This window comes from Prunus avium, chromosome 4, assembly GCF_965620075.1.
Source record: "Prunus avium chromosome 4, drPruAviu1.hap1.1, whole genome shotgun sequence".
In the NCBI taxonomy this organism is placed as follows: domain Eukaryota; kingdom Viridiplantae; phylum Streptophyta; class Magnoliopsida; order Rosales; family Rosaceae; genus Prunus; species Prunus avium.
In genome coordinates, this window is record NC_142287.1 from 13,801,775 (window position 1) to 13,817,213 (window position 15,439).

Here is a 15,439-nt window from a genome sequence, read left to right on the forward strand (position 1 = left end):
GATTAAGTGCATAATCAAGTTCCAGTGGCAATATTGTACTAAACAAATACCAATATGAGGAATAATGTCTCAAATTTTGATGCAACTGGTATTCCTGAAGTGCACAACCAAAGCATGTTGAAGTAAAAACTTCCTTTGCATACAAATGAGAAAAACTAAAATAAAACCCCAAAGCTTCAGTATAGGTAAATGGGTTTATTCTGGTGATAAAAAAGCTTGATACCTAATGCGTGTTGAAAGCCTAATCTTCCTCCATGCATATGCTAAAGTATATAACCATATTAGTAAAAGTGGATTCAGAATATTTGGGAAGATTAGAAACTAATTAGACAAATAGCCGTTTGTTGAGCATGCTACAAATTCAATGTCATCTCATGTTTCCTACACATTGGGAAAAAGAAGAGATTTTCTATTTAAACCCCACACTTCTCTTAGTTTAAATAGAAAAGAAGAAAAAAAAAAAGAGTTGTAAAACAGACAACGGCTGTGAAATGCATTTGGTTAAGCATTTATACTTTACCAAAATCCCTTTCGTGTTGTTTTAATTTTTTGAACAGTAGAAAATTTGATCGAAAGTGATGTATCAAGTTTGATACAATCTAATAGAAATATCCCTAAGGAAGTCACTGAAGATCTCAGAGCCTCCTCTTGACTCTCTCGTACACTATTAATATCTTGCAAAAACTGAAAATCCACAAAATGAAAATCATCACAATCTCAGCTAAAAACACCAAATGAACACACTCTACTCCATCGTTAAACCCAAGAAAAAGGCTACATAATGCTTAACCACTATTTCTTAATCTGGGTTCACAAAATTTAAGCAAGAGAAAAGTACTGCAACTTTGTTTCAGACTTAAAAGAAAATAAAACAAGGGAGATTCACTATTATACCCAATATATGAGCACAAATTATAAAAAAAAAACCCTACATGAAATGGACTTTAGAAACACACCTAAAACCCATTTACAACATAACAAAAAGGCTTTTAACTTCTTTTAAATTACAAAAACTGCCATTGATTTCTTAAAACAAACCCAACCCAAAAACCTTATAAAAAAACCAAAAACACTTAATAGGGCATCAAAGTAATTTAATCAAAATTAAATCCAATATGGTTAGCTATCATTTTTTGGGTTTTTTTTTGGGTTTGTTTATAGAAATTAAATGGTGTAGGGTTTATCTATATTATTAGTGCTAAGAATGGGTAAATGACTAAATATCTCATAAAACAAATCATTCATGCATTAAGAATAAGAAAATAAACAGTGCAACAAAAATATGGCAAAATATTTAACCCCATAAACTCAAACTCAATTTAATTTACCAAGATAGATGTCTTCTTGAAGAATAGAACCAAGCACTTGATTCAAAACACCCCTTAAGAATAATTTAAATATGCTACTACGTTATTTACACGCCATTGATAAATAGATCATTAAGTTTAAAAAAAATTATAATTGGAAGAGCAAAAAGCACAGAGTAAAACAAATTTCAGAACAAATATTCCACTGAATAGCAAATTTTTTTTGTCTTTAGGACATGAATTGGTATTCAAAATGTGTCATACATGGAAATTATAATTCAATCACCACAGCTTTGTTGGTTTTGATATATGCAAGAATCGTGATAAAAGAGTTCACAACGAAAAGGAAAATACGAAGATAGAATGAAATGAAAGAAACCCAAAAAAAGGATGAAATACCAAACTTTCATTCAAATCAAGAAACACAAATAAAACATTTTGGAGGAAAATTTAAATACATTGAACATAATATTCAGGGAAAATAAGTGAACAAAAAGTTTTGAAAGAAAACAGGAAAAAGAAAAAAAAACCATTTTCAATCTTGTCTAGCTTGCAAAGAACCTCTTTATACTCAAAGCCTCTTATTGACTCTCTCGTACACTGTTAACATCTTGCAATAACTGAAAATCCACAAAAAGAAAATAAATGAAAATCACCACAATCTCAGCTAAAAACCCCAAATGAACTAATGATTTCTAATTGAACACATTATAGTCCATCATTAAACCTAGGAAAAAGGTCAAATTATGACCAGATAAATCTTGCATATTTTCCTTATGACAGAATAGTTGGAAACAAAACAATCGCTTTACCTATGGAAGCATAGTACTGCTTCAAGTGGAGCAAGTCTAGAGAGTGAGCTTTTGCTGGTTCCAGAGACACATCATAGAAGGAAAAAAAAAAGGGCAACGAGGCATTAGTACAACAAAAGAATGAAACAAAAAAAAATATATAAATATAACACTTGTGCCACCTATTTCTCTATAATTGATCTTTCACTTTTTCATTGCTCAATTCGTACGTAACATGAGATGATGAGATTTTCTATTTAAACCCCAGACTTCTCTTAGTTCAACCCATCTTTTAATTTAAATTTTCACAATTTCTAAGAAAACCCCACTATCTTCCAAAACTACCCTTAAATACACCCCAAACTGAAAAAATAAGAAATAAAAGAGATTTTCTATTTAAACCCCACAATTTTCTTTGTTCCCAGCAAAAAAAAAAACACAAACAAATGGAACCCCAAACCCAAAATGTAATACTTTTTAGAGAAAGAGAACAACTTTACTTCTCTCCAAGTAGAGGAGTTTGTCCTGATCTGATCCAATTTATACTTTACCTCTGTCCTGATCCAATTTAAATAGGATGTAGAGGAGTTTGTATTTTTTTTAAACTTAATTAATATGAAGAGTGGTGGGGTGTGTGTATAGATGTACTGAGGTTAATTATTAAGTTGGATGACCTTTTTTGTCTTTTTACACAATAATAGAACTTACAGCTTAATGATTTTAGTATTGGGGTGAACAAAGAGAGGTGTGGGATTTAAATAGAAAATCTCTGAGATGATATAGTTGCAATAATTTATTTTATTACTTTGGGGATAATATTTAGGGAGAAAAAGTGAAAAAAAATCATATAATTATGTTGAATTGATACCCATTGAATCCCTAAAATGCCGCAAGAATTTCCAAGCCTAAATTCCTACCCGAACTAAAAAGTGTTGCACTTTCATGAGTCAATTGACTACGTGATTTGCAAGTCAAAAAAACCCGACCCGAACTAAAACACCACCCAAACTAAAACCCAGAAGAACCAGAAGAAGCAAAACACAAACAAAGTCCTCTTAATTCGACCAAACCTCAAAGAAGCGAAAAACCCTCTCGCCCATCACACAAACCATGGGAACTCCAGAAACCTCTCGAGAACCGTGCCCCGACCGCATCCTCGACGACATCGGCGGCGCCTTCGGCATGGGGGCTGTCGGCGGCTCCGCCTTCCACTTCCTCAAGGGCGTCTACAACTCCCCCTCCGGCACTCGGCTCATCGGCGGCTCGCAAGCCGTGCGCATGAACGCGCCGCGAGTCGGGGGTAGCTTCGCCGTCTGGGGTGGCCTCTTCTCCGCCTTCGACTGCACCATGGTCTATGTCCGCCAGAAGGAGGACCCCTGGAATTCTATCATCGCCGGCGCTGCCGCCGGTGGCTTCCTCCAGATGCGACAGGGCCTCGGCGCCTCTGCTCGATCGGCTGCCTTCGGTGGGGTCCTCCTGGCTCTGATCGAAGGAGCTGGGATCATGCTTAATAAGTTCATGAGCCAGCAGCAGCAGATGCCTATTGTGATTGAAGAGCCAGCGAGCGTGGCCGGTTTGCCTGGGCTTCCTCCTATGGGCCGTGCTCCGGGTCAGCCGGTCTCGGAGCCGGCAACATCGGTTAGCAGCAGCGGGGCTGAGGCTAGTTCGGGAGGGTGGCTTGGAGGGTGGTTCGGGAAGAGCAAGGAGCCTGAGGCTAAGAGTAGCGGAAGCGAGACAAAGATTTTGGAGAGCTTTGATGCCCCGCCCGTGCCCAGCTTCGAGTACAAGTGATTGATTGATTGATTTGGTGAGGATCAAGGAAGGATTTTGATTAGAAGAAGGCTAATTAGATTGTATTTAGGAAGGGGGTTGGTATTGAACTGAGGGATTTGGGAAAGTTTAGGTTTTTACTGCTAAAATTTGCATTGCACCTATATATTAATGTTGTGCTCTTTCAATATATGCTTTTTCTAAATAACCAAGAAGTTGTAGCTGTATTATAATGCTTTTGAAATTGATTGTTTGTTTGTTATTTTGGGAATTGTTTTATGAATTGTGGATTTAGTTTAGGGTTTAAGTTTTAGTTCAAACTTCCATTAAGTTCTGTGCTTGGTATGGCCATTGAACCCTTTTATCATGTTTTATCTTGATTTTTGGAACCAGGTGTAAGGATTTTGAGAAGTTGCCAATGTTGAAGCTGTAAACTTTACCTGGAGTAGATATGTGAATAGCATCCAAATTTAAGTAGAGTACATATTGTGAATAGCATAGTTGTGTTTGTGTTATGCTCATGGAGATTCGAGTGATCGTCTATGTAGAGAAGAAAACCTTGTGTAGCTTATTGTCACAGAAAGCCCCTTCCTTTAATGAACTAACCAGATGATATTTACTTTTCCTTGGTCCACTTAATTTCCAAGTATCATAATCCATACATGATGCCTGATGCCTGGTACATGATGTGTGTGCCATATTGATTCTGCCTTTTATGCCCCTCACCTCAATGGGTAACTGATACTCACTAACTTTGCTGCTTATGCCTCTAAACATTGTATTTGCTTATCTAGAAGAAATATTTGCTTGAGTTTATTCTTGTTGGCACTCATATGTTAGACTGATGATAAAGCTGTTTAACACAACATATCTTTGAACCAAGGTATAGAAGCTCATCTTTTAATTGTTTTCAAATCAGCGTGTGGAACAGGGATTTGACCCATGTTCCATAGGTCGAATTTCGTTGAAATATTCTAGTCCAATCCTCTGAATATCAGTTATTCTAGCTCCAGCAAAATGGTTGCTAAAATATTTAATGAATTTGTTAAAACTAATACTTCTGTTGCAGGATGGTGCTCCATTAGTTCTTGTTGTGTTTCAAGGTAACTGTTTTTAAGCAGTTTGCAAGTAAATTAACTGCTCTTAATGATAGGTTGATTGGTATCAAGGTAGGTGATGTCTGATAAGGCTCAAGAATTGTGGGTTATCTATATTCCCATCCATTTGGTTTGTAATGCATGTTCATGTAATAGTTGCCTTTCTCCAGCTATGTGAGGGAAGGACTTGTCCTTGGCCAACTCCTGGGAAATCAATTTACTGTAACATTGAGGTAAGCATGTTCCCTCTATCCATTTGTATGTTCCTGCATAATACATCTCATTTGGCTCATTTTATGCATCCACATATCTTCTCAGAGGAGTTGTTGCAGTTTCAATTTTCTATAAATATTAAAATTCATGATCGGTTACGAACCACAAGAAGAAGTAATCCAAAGCGGGAATTATCACAATTCATAAAAGTTCCCAGATGCATGAGGAAATGACAGAAAAGACTGCATCAATTCAGCAAAGACAGGGAAAGGATTACTTACAATAACAAATAAAGGATTTAAATATATAGAACTTAATCTTTCAGGATAGTTTAGAGAAGCATTAGCAAGACCCTACAAAGAAGCTCTTCTAATCACTCACAATCAGCTCTGACTCTGAGTCAAGGCAATTCAGACCGAGACATAAAATTTTGGGAATTTGGGAACTACTTGTAGGCTTTGAAAGCTATTACTAGAACTTTGAGGATGATGTAAGTGGTTTTCCAGCTGATTGAGTTGTTTTTTACTAACTTCATAACCGTTTTGGTCTGGAGGAGAGAGTAAATGGAGGCTATATTAAGTTTGACACTTATGCATGAGTTCTTGTAATGCATCTCTTTTCCATCTTGGTTATTACTTTCTCAAATGCATTATATACCTTAATAACCATATGATTTGGGAAAGGGGGAAGTGTGGCGCAAGTCAATGTGTGTTGCACCCAGTGAACAAAATGGAGTGTATGCAGAATGAATTCTAAGTGATCCATAATCTAACTACAAATAAGTTCAAAAAAATATCCAAGGACATTGTATTCTGACGAGCTGGCATGGGTCTCCCTCGTTGGTCGGCTCATCAATGCCGACGAGGCCAGCTCGGCTCGAGCCACTAAAGGTGGCTTGAACCCTGAGCAAGCCGTGGCTTGGGAGCTGTTTAGCCCCATACAGAGGTTCCTCTTTGTTGCTGTGATAGGTGTCGCCATTGCAGAGTCAAAGAAAAACCGCCACATTATGAAGCTAAAGAAATTTGTGGGACTTATGGTTTGTGATAATTGAACTCTTTGCTACTAAATCTTGTCTCAAGAATTTCAGACATCCAATTGTAAAGTTTTTATTGACAAGGGAAGGGGAATTGAACTCGATCAGGTTCAAGGAAGTGATCACACTGACTTCATTAATTGGCCGTTTGCACAGACTATAATCATTGATGTATTCATATAAACTTTTGATTCCATTGATATTACTGTTACGTGAAAACTAAATAAAAACTCATTTTCAAAATGGGTGAATGATGCTGGTAACATGGTGGAATTGTGCCTTCGGAATTTTCATGATTTTGAAGTTGCCTCGATTGGACAAGCAGAGCATAAATACCATCAAATATATACTGCTGAGTGCATGGTGAAAGTGATGCAACCGGTTCGCAGTCTCCCTTCGTCATGCCCTCCCTCTCACCTCCCATCTCTATCTAGTTCGCAGTCCCCCTAAATTGATTCTGAGAGAGAGAGAGAGAGAGAGGGCGGCAACAAGTGGTAGAGGCATTGCAAACCTTGGGTACAGTCGTCTTCTTTCTTTTTCTTAAAATTTTGTTCTAAAGGGTAAAATTGAAACCCAATGTCTAGCTGGAAAAAAAATTTAAATTTTCTTTTTAAAAGACATGCGGCAATATCTGGGTGGAAACATACCATTCTATAATACTAGACCTTGATCAAGGGGGCAAAGTGAGCTACTATAATTTCTGGGAGGCAATATAAGATTTGACCATAATTTAATAAATGCTCGTTTGGAGTGATTTTGGATAGGTCAATAATCACTTGTATGAAGAATCACTTTAAGTGGTTTTAACTGAATTTATGGAGGGTTTGGAGTTAGATGTTGCTTTTGCTGTATCTGACTGTTTTCGTGTCATTTTTAACCAAATTGTTTTTCACTTGCCATGCACTCTCCATTTCATTTAAGAGATGTAATATCTGTTATCATACGGGGGTATATGCTTGTTATTTCATGACGGGTGCGCTCAGGAGCTTGGCAATGAAGGTTTCTCTTTGAGAAAACAGGTCTTTTTCATATCATTCAGTTTTAAGAGATGAAGAGTAGTGTTACTTGTCATTATCATATGGATCTCTATATTTGCTCCACGGCTATCTTTGTGTTGAAAAGTAAATTGCTTACTAATTTCTTGCTAGTAAATGATTTACTTATTAGATTTATCTCTTGTCATATTGTGTAACTGCTTTATGTTGCGATAGCTCGAGCTTATATGCCAAGTGTAGGGTCTTAGATCAGTTTTCATTTTCAATGGCTCACATGCCTTGTAGTGCCATGTGTCATAATCACAACGGCTCATGTATTTGAATGGTTGTGATGACTGATGTAAGAGAATGAATTATATGAATGAAATGCATCATTATGCAATGTAGAGAATGTTGCAGTGAATATTCCCTTTCTCTCTCTAGTTCTTCTCTCTTCCTTTCATTCCTCTACTCCCTTCGTAATCCAAAAGAGATCATCAATGAAAGACCATACAAACTTTAACATGGTATCACGAGCCCAGTTTCTATCTGGAATCGGGACGTCGGATCTGTGAGTACTGTGCTTGGAAATCCAACGTGTAATTTCTGACTCAGTTCGTCAATTCAGGTCTCAAATGGCTGGGTCAGGTGGTAGTGATCTTCGGGCTCTAATAGTCAATGGTGACAACTATGAATTTTGGAAGATCCGAATGAGAACTATTTTCAAATCACATGGAATCTGGGATCTAGTTGAAAAGGGTCTTGAAATTCCAGAATTGAAAGGGAAGAAGGTTGATGCGGAAGGGTCATTGGAATCAGAGAAAGTATCTCTGCTAATGAAGGATGCTAAGGCAATGGGTATTATCCAAGGAGCTGTCTCGGATGACATTTTCCCCAGAATCTCGAACGAGGAGACCTCAAAGGGTGCTTGGGACATTCTACACCAAGAATTTCATGGCGATAAGTAAGTGAGATCCATCAAGTTGCAAGGTCTACGTCATGATTTCGAGTACACAAGGATGAGGGATGATGAAACCCTGTCTGTGTATCTCACTCGTCTTCTCGAGTTGGTGAATTGAAGGGTTATGGGGAAGAATTACCCAGAGCACGTTTGGTTCAGAAATTTCTCATAAGCTTGACCAAAGAATTTGATCATGTTTGCTATGTGATCGAGCAAACTAAGGACATTTAAACTATTGAGGTGCAAGAGGTTATTGCTTCATTAAGGGGATTTGCACAGCGCTTTTATAGGCATGTTGAGAGTACCACTGAGAGAGCTTTCAGTAGTATGAATATGAATCCAAAGGGAACTCAGTCAAATCCAAAGAAGAACTGGAAATCGAAGGGAAAGAAATGGGATCCTAAGCCTCAGAACTCTGTCAATCAAGGTGAAAAAAATGATCAAGAGAGAAAATCTGATCAGGCTAAGGGAAAATGCAAACATTGTGATAAACTACACTATGGTGAGTGTTGGTTTAAAGGGAAGCCAAAATGTCATGGTTGCAATCGATTTGGTCATTTCATTAAGGATTGTGATCAACCAAACAAGGCTGGAAAACTTGTAAACTTTGCTAATCAGGTAACAGAACTTGCAACCATATTTTATGCTTGTCACTCTGCTACTATTGGAAGGAATATGAACATATGGTATGTAGACAATGCATGTAGTAGTAATCACATGACCTCTCATGAATCTTTGCTTATTGATGTTGATAAAAATGTGAAGTGTTGAGTTAAAATGGGCACTGGAGATTTAGTGCAGTCAATAGGCAAAGGTACCTTGGTTATAGAAATAAAGGGTGTGACTAGATACATTAAAGAGGTTATGATTGTACCTAGATTGGATGAGAATTTCTTGAGCGTAGGGTAGATGGTTGAACATGGATATTGGCTTGTGTTTGGTAATTACATGGTTGATATATGGAGATAGACAGATGGAATATCTGATTGCAAGTGTTCCAATGAAAGGGAATAGATGCTTTCCCTATAAGGTCTAGAATATGTCAATCCTCTTATGGCTAACAGTGCAACTGTTGAAGAGTCATCTTGGGTGTGGCATAGAAGATATGGACATCTAAACTACATCAATTTGATGCTCCTGCAACAAAAGGAAATGGTGCAGGGCTTACCTAGACTACAAGTCACTAAACATGTTTGCTCTGGATGTGCTACCGGGAAAGGTCACAGAGAACCATTCGATAAGGAAAAGGCTTGGAGAGCATCACAAGCTCTAGAACTGATTCACTCTAATATTTGTGGTCCAATGTAGATCACTACACTTGGAGGAAATAGATTCTTCCTTACCTTCATTGATGATCACACTAGAATATGTTGGGTGTTCTTTCTGCAGCACAAGTCACAAGTCTTCAACATTTTCAAACGGTTCAAATCCATGGTTGAGCTTCAAAGTGGCTATCAAATTAAGAAATTCAGAAGCGATAGGGGTGGGGAATACACATCTCTAGAGTTTTCAAAATTCTGTGAAGATATGGGATTAGAAAGGCAATTGACTGTGGCCTAATCTCCACAACAAAATGGTGTTGCAGAGAGGAAGAACCGTACTGTGATTGAAATGGCTAGGACAATGATGTTTGAAAAGAAGATTCCCTTGAAGTTTTGGGTTGAAGCTGTGAATACAGCTGTGTATTTGCATAATCGATGTCCAACAAGTGCCTTGAACAACATAACTCCATTTGAGGCATTTAGTGGAAGGAAACCAGGTGTCAACACTTAAAGTTATTTGGTTCTCTGTGTTACATTCACATTCCTTCACAGAAAAGACACAAATTGGAGGAAACTGGTGAGAAGGGAGTATTTGTTAGATATGGGAATTGTGAAAAAGGATATAGAGTTTTCAACTTGAGAACTCAAAAGGTTGAACTATCAAGAAGTGTAATCTTTGATGAGAAAGCAATATGGAATTGGGAATCTAATGAGGCAGTGCAAGTCTCTATTCCTTGGAATGATGAAGGAAACTCAAGGATATCTAAATTTGATTCAGAATCAAATGATTCACCTCAATATATGCAATCTCCTCTAAGATCACAAACAACTAGAGACATGCAAGCATCTCAGGAATCTGGTTCACTTGATTCTCCAGTTTCAATCTCAGAAACCTATGATCATACTCCACAGAAATGGAAAAGTTTGAGTGATGTATATGCTCAATGCAAGATGAGCATTATTGAACCTGAAGATTTTAGTGAGGCAATCAAAGATGAAGCTTGGAAAAAGGCTATGACAGAAGAGATGTTAATGATAGAGAAGAAGTCAACTTGGGAGTTGGTTGATAGGCCATGCAACAAACCAATTGTGGGAGTGAAGTGGGTCTATAAAACAAAGCTGAATCTTGATGGTTCCATTCAAAAACACAAAGCTAGACTTGTAGCCAAGGGCTACACACAAACCGAGGGTTGACTACAATGAAACCTTTGCCTCTGTGGCAAGGTTAGATACCATTAGGACACTCATTGCACTAGCTACACAGAAAGGTTGGAAACTATGGCAATTGGATGTTAAATCAGCGTTCCTGAATGGTGTTCTTGAAGAGGAGGTATATGTGGATCAACCTGATGGTTTTGTGGTTACAGAGGTTGAAGACAAAGTGTATAGGCTAAGAAAGGCTCTCTATGGTCTAAAACAGGCACCAAGGGCCTGATATAGTGAAATTGACACATACTTAATTCACTGTGGCTTTCACAGAAGCTCAAGTGAAGCAACTTTATATGTGAGGAACAAGGAAGGTGTTGGTACTTTGATTGTGTCAATCTATGTTGATGACATAGTGTACACAGGAAGTAGTGCAGAAATGATGGAAGAGTTCAAGGCTGAGATGATGTGCAAATATGAGATGTCAGATTTGGGTTTACTCCATCATTTTCTTGGAATGGGGGTAACTCAAACTGAAGGGAGTATATTTATACACCAAATAAAATATGCTCTAACTCTCTTGGACAAATTTGGGCTCAAACACTGCAAGCCAGTGAGCACCCCACTAGTTGCCACCGATAAACTGAAAAGAGAGGATGAAACTGAACCTGCATATGAGAGTTTGTACAGGAAAATTGTTCGGAGTCTTCTGTATTTAACAGCAACTAGGCCAGACATTATGTTCTCTGCTAGTTTGCTTGCACGATTTATGCACAAGCCTTCTAAGAAGCATTATGGAGCTACTAAAAGGGTTCTAAGATATATTCACTACTACATTTTTTAGTTTGCGCGACGCATACATATTCGTCGCAATAGGATGTTTTGCGTGATGAAAAAATGTATCAGTCGCACAAACTTCCATGGATAAAAATATTATATTTTGTAACGTTCGCGACAAAAATATTTGTCGCACTAGTACACTTTGCGCGACAAATACTCCCAGCGTCGCGCAAAAAAAGGAAAAAAAACCCCGGGAAAGTTGCATTTGGAGGCAAAACTTGCGCGACGCTTATATTCGTAGCGCAAATATATTTAGTGCGACCAAAAACGTACCTGTCGCGCTGAAAAAACCGCGGGAAAACAAACAGTTGTTCGGCTGCTTCACGTCGAATTGTTGCGCGACGAAAGGGCCTAGTCGTCGCGTAAGGTGGATGTCGACGCTGCATGCATGTCAAAGTAGGGATTTGCGTGACGATACAGTGCATTTGTGTGACCAAACTTTGCGGTACGGATATAAGCTGTTCGTCGCGTAAAGACGTGATGTCGGCACGTCGTTAAATGGGATTTTGCGTGACGGAATAGGTCTTTTGCGCGACGAGGTTATTTTGCGCGACGAAAGGACGTATTCATCGCGCAAAAGGCATCGTCTTTAACAAATACAGTTTCAGCTATTGCAGAGGCAAACTGAAAAAACAGTTTTGCCTCTGCTTCTGCCCCTCTCACTCTCCGTCTTCTCAGCCTGCAAATTTCAATCAAAGAGATTGGATTTCATTTCCTGCCTCTGCTACGTGCGTTGGGTAAGTTTTTTTGGTTGTTAGTGTAAAAGTATTATTATAAATTCGTATTAACATCGTTAATTTCGTTGTGTATAGGTTATTATATCTGAATAACGCTTGGAACTGGACATATTGAAGAAGGTATTTTATTTGTTTTATATTTATTTAAAATATAAATTTAATTTCTTTATATATTGTTTTTGTGAAATTATATTTTTATTATGTTGTTAAATTATGCACGTTGATGTACGAAGTTGATTGAAATTAACTTCGTACATTTTTTTTTTGTAAAGCTTAGTTCCCGTTCGAGGTTAGTTGGATGTCGCGCATGGATGCGTAAAGCATGACTACGGTCCAATTAATTCTTAAATTGTCCCATATTTTGGACAGTTTGGAAATACATAGTCGTGTCACGTAGTTTACAGGTACATGATTAGGTTTTGATTGTGGAGATTTCGGTGTCATCTCGATACGTTCTTCGGGTGGTACGTAGGTATTTTATATCTACGGTACACCTCAAGAACTGTACCGAGATGCTGCCGAAATTCATCCACGTCGAAATCTAATCTCATGTAGCTGTAAATTACGTGACATGACTATGCATTTCTGAATGGGATAGGGCCCTTACCAGAGGCATAAGGTGACATTATGATTTTGTAAGAATAAAACATGATTGTTGTATTGTGATTGTGGTTCCAGGAATTATGAGCAGAAGGTGGATACAGAACCCTAACAGGTGCGCAGACGAATACTTGGATGGAATCGAGGAATTTATTCACATTGCACGGTCACACAACCCGGGTGCAACTAGAATCCGGTGTCCTTGTAGGAGGTGTAACAACATGTTGTGGGATACAATTGAAAATGTTCGATTTCATTTAGTAAGGAATGGAATGATTGAGACATACAGCACTTCGAACCATCACGGGGAACAATTAGACATTGCTTTGTCTTCAAGGGCCACAAGGGTGGACAATGTTGAACCTATTGTGGATCCTAATGAATAAGTCATGGATATTATAAATGATGCTTTTCCATTTGCATCGACCAGCAGCAATCAGGAAGGGGAAGATGACGTGCCTACACCAATGGATAGTGCAGAGTTCGAACAGTATAAAAAACTGTTAAGAAATGCCAACTAAGAGTTATATCCGGGGTGCGAGAGCTTTTCGTTCTGACGGTGATTGTGGAGCTAATGCATGGAAAAATAAAGTATCGTATGTCGAACCTGTGTTTCGATTACTTTTTGGGGGTTTTCAAGAGAATGCTTCCGAAGGACAATTGGTTGCCGAAAGACCACAGACAAGCGCAGAAGATGTTGAGTGGTCTTGGATTAGGCTACGAAAAAATCCACGCTTGCAAAAAGAATTGCATGTTATTCTACAAAGAGTATGAAACATTGGATACATGCCCTATATGCAATGAGTCGAGGTTCAAACAGACGTTTCAGAATAGAATGACTAAGGTTCCACAAAAAGTCATGCGTTATCTGCCCCTGAAACCAAGATTGCAGCGATTGTATATGTCAACGCATACTGCCACAGACATGGGATGGCATAAGGAAAAACGGGTAGACGACGATGTGATGCGGCATCCTGCAGATGGGGAGGCATGGAAAGAGTTCGATCGAACGTTCTCCGAGTTTGCTGTTGATCCCCGAAATGTTAGGTTGGGACTTGCCACTGACGGATTCAATCCGTACGGGGTTCTAAACCAACACCACAGCACTTGGCCGATTTTCGTATTCCCATATAATTTGCCGCCTTGGAAATGCATGAAAAAAGAGTACATGATGATAACTGTTTTAATAAATGAGGATCCTGACAGGTCAATCGATGTGTACTTAAGGCTGTTGGTTGATGAGCTCAAGGATTTATGGACAAACGGTGTGCGCACGTACGATAAATCCACTGAGAAGATGTTCACTTTGCGGGCGGCAGTTATATGGACTGTGAATGATTTTCTGGCACATGCAATGGTTTCAGGATGGAGCACAAAGGGTTATATGGCATGCTCTGTATGCAAGGAAGATGTAACTTATGGTTGGCACGCTGGAAAAGTGTGTTACCTTGGGCATCGAAGATGGTGATCAGATCTTGGAACACCTTAACCGTTTGGATTTTGCTCCGTTCGGGAAAACAGTTAGTCGGACCAGACCTGCATACGCATTCTACGAAACTAGTTTCAACAATCCAGCCGTCAAACTTGTTTGTATATACTGCGAGATCGTATTCCCCAAATATTGCCAAAAACAAACATTCATAGATCTAGTAACGGGACAACACTTTTCAACGGTTATAAATGAAAAATCACGATTTAACGGTTATTTTAACTTCAATTTTGATGGTTTTTTACAGTTACATTCCTTGACCCTATATGAATACAATGACTGAATTTGATCTTCAATTTAAAAGATTTACACTAGTTAAAACCACAAAATCTTACGTTATATATAACAAAAGTATAAATAAACTCTTAATTGTTAGTGAATATATTGTTTTGATGGCATACGCATTCTAAGAAACTAGTTTCAAGGATCCAACTGTCAAACTTGTTTGTTTATACTTCGAGATCATATACGCCAAAAATCAGAAAAAATAAACATTCAGAGATCAAGTAAAGGGAGAAAACATTTCGACGGTTAGAAACGAAAAATCACGATTGAACAATTATTTCAACTCTGATTTTGATGATTTTTTACAGCTATACTCCTTTACCCTATAGGAATACAATGACGGAATTTGATCGTCAATTTAAAATATTTACACTAGTTAATACCACAAAATCTTATGTTATATATAACAAAAGTATAAATAAACTCTTAATTGTTAGTGAATATATTGTTTTGATGGCATACGCATTCTAAGAAACTAGTTTCAAGGATCCAACTGTCAAACTTGTTTGTTTATACTTCGAGATCATATACGCCAAAAATCAGAAAAAATAAACATTCAGAGATCAAGTAAAGGGACAAAACATTTCGACGGTTAGAAACGAAAAATCACGATTGAACAGTTATTTCAACTCTGATTTTGATGATTTTTTACAGCTATACTCCTTTACCCTATATGAATACAATGACGGAATTTGATCTTCAATTTAAAATATTTACACTAGTTAATACCACAAAATCTTATGTTATATATAACAAAAGTATAAATAAACTCTTAATTGTTAGTGAATATATTGTTTTGATGGCATACGCATTTTAAGAAACTAGTTTCAACGATCCAACCATCAAACTTGTTTGTATATACTACGAGATCGTATACCCCAAAAATCCCAAAAAATAAACATTCAGAGATCTACTAACGGGACAAAACTTTTCA

General features: G+C 37.8%; 1 protein-coding gene across 1 annotated transcript; it reads left to right on the forward strand.

Annotated features, from left to right (window-relative positions):
- The first annotated feature begins 3,111 nt into the window (after positions 1-3,111).
- Positions 3,112-4,130, forward strand: LOC110769436 (mitochondrial import inner membrane translocase subunit TIM17-2-like). The gene has a single exon (XM_021973409.2). The coding sequence runs from the start codon at positions 3,209-3,211 to the stop codon at positions 3,887-3,889; it is 681 nt and encodes a 226-aa protein (XP_021829101.2). The 5' UTR covers positions 3,112-3,208; the 3' UTR covers positions 3,890-4,130.
- Positions 4,131-15,439: the final 11,309 nt, after the last annotated feature.

Bases quoted from the DNA above. Each gene is read 5' to 3' on its own strand.
- LOC110769436 (XM_021973409.2), top strand. From the start codon at position 3,209: ATGGGAACTCCAGAAACCTCTCGAGAACCGTGCCCCGACCGCATCCTC.